Below are 5,434 nucleotides of genomic sequence, written 5' to 3'. Positions count from 1 at the left end.
TGGCTGTGCTTGTTGTTGGGTTGGGTGTTGTTGTTGTTGTTGCGTAAATGTCATTGCCTGCGTAGGTGGTTTCGTAGGCGAAGTGGCCGGGGTGAGAATGCCTAAGTTTACCAAATTTGGCAGCGCAATTTTAGTCGCTGTACTTTGTTGCTGTTTTGACTGTACTTTATCAACGATTGCTTGCAGCTTATGTTGTTGTTGCTGCTGCTGTGCAATGATATCAACTGTACCAACAGCATTGGCTGCGGCTGCAGCTGCTGCTGCCTGTGCCGCGGCATTGGTAGCCAACTTGAGTATTTTACTCGCCGTTGCATTAGCGGCCAACAAGTTTGTAGCTGCAGTCGCAGTTTTAGTTGCTGCTTGTGCTGTGAGCAGGCCATTGCCACTGATGCCAGTAGTGTTGCCGCTGCTGCTGCTGCTGCGCCCTAAATTGTTATTGTTACCTGATGTAGCTGCTGCGGACGATCCAATGCTGTGTAGTTGCGGTTGCTGCTGCTGCTGCTGATTGCTAAACTGATGTTGCTGCTGCTGCTGTGCATGGTGTTGGTGATGATGCAAGCTGAGTCCAACCCCGTTTGTGGTGGCAACCACATTGGGACTTCCGTTGCCAAGTGTACTATTAGCCAACTGGTGCAACACATTGTTGGTGACGGCGCCGGTTGTGTTGTTGTTACCAACATTATTGTTGCCAGCAGAGTTACTGTTGCCGTTATGAGTGTTGCTGGTAGCACTGCCATGACAGCTACTGGCACTGCTTGACATGTTGCTGATGCTGGATGGACTGAGGGAACCCAATGACTGCGAGGGCGAACTGCTGCGTTGCAAAATAATGCCTGAGCCCACATTAACGTTGGTCCCATTGTTGTTAGCAGTCATATTAGCCGTATGTTGTGTGCTCAAAACGCTCTCAGGCGAGGAGTTGTGTGCCACCAAAGCGTGGTTCTTCAGGCCTTGAGCAGTTTTGTAGCTCTTGCCGCAGTGACATTTGTAGCCTTTGCGAACTCTACAAAAATAAAAATTAATTGGAAATATTGATGAAGAAGTTCAATTTAAAGGGTCGATTGATAATGACAACTAAATCTCAACTCTGTTGCCAGCTGTTAGGNAAAATAATGCCTGAGCCCACATTAACGTTGGTCCCATTGTTGTTAGCAGTCATATTAGCCGTATGTTGTGTGCTCAAAACGCTCTCAGGCGAGGAGTTGTGTGCCACCAAAGCGTGGTTCTTCAGGCCTTGAGCAGTTTTGTAGCTCTTGCCGCAGTGACATTTGTAGCCTTTGCGAACTCTACAAAAATAAAAATTAATTGGAAATATTGATGAAGAAGTTCAATTTAAAGGGTCGATTGATAATGACAACTAAATCTCAACTCTGTTGCCAGCTGTTAGGGATATGGCAATTACAACTTTGAAGTTGCTGGGCGAATTTACATTTTAATTGTAAGAGGTTGTTTACACTCATTTTATAATTTCTGGGTTTAACAGCGACGAACTGTACCATTATAGCAATTCTCAAAGCATTAGAGTGGCAAGTTGACTACGAAGCTGAAACTACGTCGCCAAAATGGGATGCACTATCGATGTTTCCCCAGCGACGTACATAAATAAATGTACTTTTGGGAATCTTATTGTACAACATACCCTCCATATTTTAATTTTGGGTGTTTTAAAATATAGTGGTCGAAGAAATAATAATCGCACCATATAATCTTTCCAGTTCGTCGTCACCGCGATCCTAGGTACATTGGTAATGCAGTTAAAATATTCAGCAATTCAACTATGAAGAATTGTGGAAATTCCNTTCCAGTTCGTCGTCACCGCGATCCTAGGTACATTGGTAATGCAGTTAAAATATTCAGCAATTCAACTATGAAGAATTGTGGAAATTCTGGCATTGCATATTTCACTGGGCAATATTTTGTTACCAGCTTATAAGATGGTAAAAGCTTAAACAGACGGCGGCGTTGATCCGGATTAACTCGCACTTAAACCGGATCAACTGCAGTTAATTCCCAAGTTGATCCGGATCAACACTGACATCTTTAAATTCCGAGGATTTTGTAGTTTAGTAATTAAAAACACTAAATACTAAGTATNAAGCTTAAACAGACGGCGGCGTTGATCCGGATTAACTCGCACTTAAACCGGATCAACTGCAGTTAACATCTTTAAATTCCGAGGATTTTGTAGTTTAGTAATTAAAAACACTAAATACTAAGTAATTGAGTATTTACTACTCAAACAGATACTTGAAATATAAAACCATTTCAGTTTTCAGACAATATATAACCATAATCAAGATAAGCTAAAATGAATCTTCTCTCAGACCTACAAGGGTCAGTTACTGAAGAAAAAAATATCTATTCAAGTAGAGCGGGGCGTAAAAGCCCGATTCTTGAGGGGTAAAAATATATATGAAAGTGAAATAAGTTGTAGAAGATAATTTAGATAGGCCTTCTATAGTGAAGCCATTCTGAAAGGCCTACCCAATGGCTGAAAAAAGTGCTTGCCTGCATGGCTTCTAGAAGGTCTTTTTCTATTTGCCATTTACGCGAATGCGTAAATTTATATTATTTAACATTACAAATGAATTTAAATATGANTGAAAAAAGTGCTTGCCTGCATGGCTTCTAGAAGGTCTTTTTCTATTTGCCATTTACGCGAATGCGTAAATTTATATTATTTAACATTACAAATGAATTTAAATATGAATTTTAGATTAAAAAAAAAACATAAAACAAATACCTTAAAGTATGATTTTTATGAATTAAGTACTCCCCAAAAAGCGTTCTGAAATACGTCTTACAAAAGCTTGTGCGGAAGCCTTTCTATGGGTAGCGAAAACGGAAGGCCTTGAATTTGAGCCACTCCATACATAAAATAAAGGAAAAACATATGTACAGTGAAAGGCCTCTTAACTCTCAAGAAGGCCTTTTGGAAGGGCTTTTAGCTCCTGAAATTATCTACTGGGATGTATTCTTAAAAATAACGACAAGAGATTGTGATTCATGCCAGTAAACAATTCTGTTATTAAATATATTCCATGTAGAGTCGACTTTAGCGGTCGTTCAGTACAGATAGATCTACAATTATCACAAAATTGNAAATACGTCTTACAAAAGCTTGTGCGGAAGCCTTTCTATGGGTAGCGAAAGCGGAAGGCCTTGAATTTGAGCCACTCCATACATAAAATAAAGGAAAAACATATGTACAGTGAAAGGCCTCTTAACTCTCAAGGCCTTTTGGAAGGGCTTTTAACTCCTGAAATTATCTACTGGGATGTATTCTTAAAAATAACGACAAGAGATTGTGATTCATGCCAGTAAACAATTCTGTTATTAAATATATTCTATGTAGAGTCGACTTTAGCGGTCGTTCAGTACAGATAGATCTACAATTATCACAAAATTGAAGAGACGGCAGCGTTGATCCGGATTAACTCGCGCTTAATCCGGATCAACTGCAGTTAATTCGCGAGTTGATCCGGATCAACTGTTTATGCTTTTAGTCATTAATTAATTGAGTTAAGTCATAGATGGGGATGGGTTCTTATATCAGAAACAAGTTTTTATGAAAATTTCAGATAGAGTATGTATATGTATGTACTAGGCTGCTTTTTTCTCGACAATTTTTTTTTGCACGAAATTTGGTGGGAAATACCTAAAAAATAAATCAAGGCGTGCAAAGATTTCCTGTTCAAAATACACGTTAACTTTGAGNAACTGTTTATGCTTTTAGTCATTAATTAATTGAGTTAAGTCATAGATGGGTTCTTATATCAGAAACAAGTTTTTGTGAAAATTTCAGATAGAGTTTGTATATGTATGTACTAGGCTGCTTTTTTCTCGACAATTTTTTTTTGCACGAAAATAAAAAATAAATCAAGGCGTGCAAAGATTTCCTGTTCAAAATACACGTTAACTTTGAGTTTTTTTTTTCAAACGTCTACATCTCCGAGGCATTTTGTGCTATAATCTTGGCCAATGATGGGGTTTCTTCAGAATTTAATGCGCTACAAAAGTGTCCGTTGCGGCGTAACCCTAACTCCCATCAAGTCACGAGGTAGTCACCAAACCCAATTGTTTCATGAAATTCTCGTGTTTTTTTTTAAGTATTTTTTTTATTAATTTTTAGTTCTTTTTTGGTATTTCCCACGAAATTTCGAGGTGGGAGTGCAAAAAAAAGTAGTCGTCGAAAAAAAGCACCGTAATATGCACATAAGTAAGTTAGTAATAATGAAGGTTTCTGTTTCTTGTNCGAGGTAGTCACCAAACCCAATTGTTTCATGAAATTCTCGTGTTTTTTTTAAGTATTTTTTTTTATTAATTTTTAGTTCTTTTTTGGTATTTCCCACGAAATTTCGAGGTGGGAGTGCAAAAAAAAGGAGTCGCCGAAAAAAAAGCACCGTAATATGCACATAAGTAAGTTAGTAATAATGAAGGTTTCTGTTTCTTGAACACACTTACTTTCCGTCCTTTTTGTGGCCGTTCTTCGAGTGATATTTGATGCCATTGACATTCTTGTAACGCTTTTTACAACCAGGCACAGGACACGCAAACGGCTTCTCATTGCCCGGTGTCCCATTGCTGCCGGTTCCGGAATGCCTTCACAAATATATATATTTAAATTTGTCTTAAAAAAAATTTCTTGAGCAATCACCTGCTCCCGTAACGCATTATGAACTCGGAACTGAACTCCTCAGTTGTCCAAGAATCATTGCTGTCCTCCGACTCTGAGACAACCATTTCATCATCGTCCATTTCACTGCCTAGAAATTTTATCAGATAAGTGAAAAACCACGAATTGTGAAAACAAAACGTAGTTGATTAGTAAAATACTTGATTGATAAATAACTGTCTAGCGGATCAGTGCGAATACAGTTTCATATTCATACTGATTCGCTTTCTCACCAGTGGGCGTATTGCTGCGATTTGACGACGACATACTGTAACTGTGATGTTTGATCGCCAACTTCCGCTTAAGTTCAACGCCCGTACTGTTGGCGGATAAAAATGGGCTCTCTTTACGCCCATCTTCCGATATGAAACGCAATACATAGCTCAACGGTAAACATGCAGGCTGCGCCTGCTCTTTCTGTTCGACCACTTTGGGATCATAGTCTGGAAATAATAAAACAGAAATCATATAAAACACAATCAATTAAAGACTAGACGAATAAATCGTACAATAAAAAAACTATATACATAGGTACATACAAACATATTTATGTATGTAGGTATGCGCAGTGGATTAGATTATAATTGAAAGGCAGTGTACGTGCGTAAGTAATTCTTCAATGAAAATAATAACAGCGGGAATTGCCGGTGGAAACCTTAGAAAATAAATATACAGCAATTAAAACTTCTTTTAGACATTAGATAGCAACCACTAAGATGCAGATTAATCAGAGACCATAACGATTATAAGAAATAAAGT

The 5,434-nt window shown here is 38.4% G+C and overlaps 1 protein-coding gene across 1 annotated transcript in view; it reads right to left on the bottom strand.

Annotated features, from left to right (window-relative positions):
- Positions 1–3: 3 nt before the first annotated feature.
- LOC108376176 (putative uncharacterized protein DDB_G0286901) overlaps positions 4–5,434 on the bottom strand; it is a gene marked incomplete at its 3' end in the record, with an annotated part of 7,788 nt that continues 2,357 nt past the window's right edge. Inside the window, exons 2-6 of the mRNA XM_017632365.1 lie at positions 4,909–5,118; positions 4,658–4,766; positions 4,465–4,602; positions 1,117–1,286; positions 4–833 (exon numbers count right to left, since the gene is read on the bottom strand). Of these exons, the coding sequence (XP_017487854.1) occupies positions 4–833; positions 1,117–1,286; positions 4,465–4,602; positions 4,658–4,766; positions 4,909–5,118 (1,457 nt within the window). The remainder of the gene's footprint in view (positions 834–1,116; positions 1,287–4,464; positions 4,603–4,657; positions 4,767–4,908; positions 5,119–5,434) is intronic.

This window comes from Rhagoletis zephyria, unplaced genomic scaffold (genome assembly GCF_001687245.7).
Source record: "Rhagoletis zephyria isolate East Lansing unplaced genomic scaffold, Rhagoletis_zephyria_1.1 Rzeph_scaffold_09997, whole genome shotgun sequence".
NCBI lineage: Eukaryota > Metazoa > Arthropoda > Insecta > Diptera > Tephritidae > Rhagoletis > Rhagoletis zephyria.
Note: the sequence above shows the minus strand (reverse complement) of the source record. Positions and strands in the feature narration are given on the sequence as shown.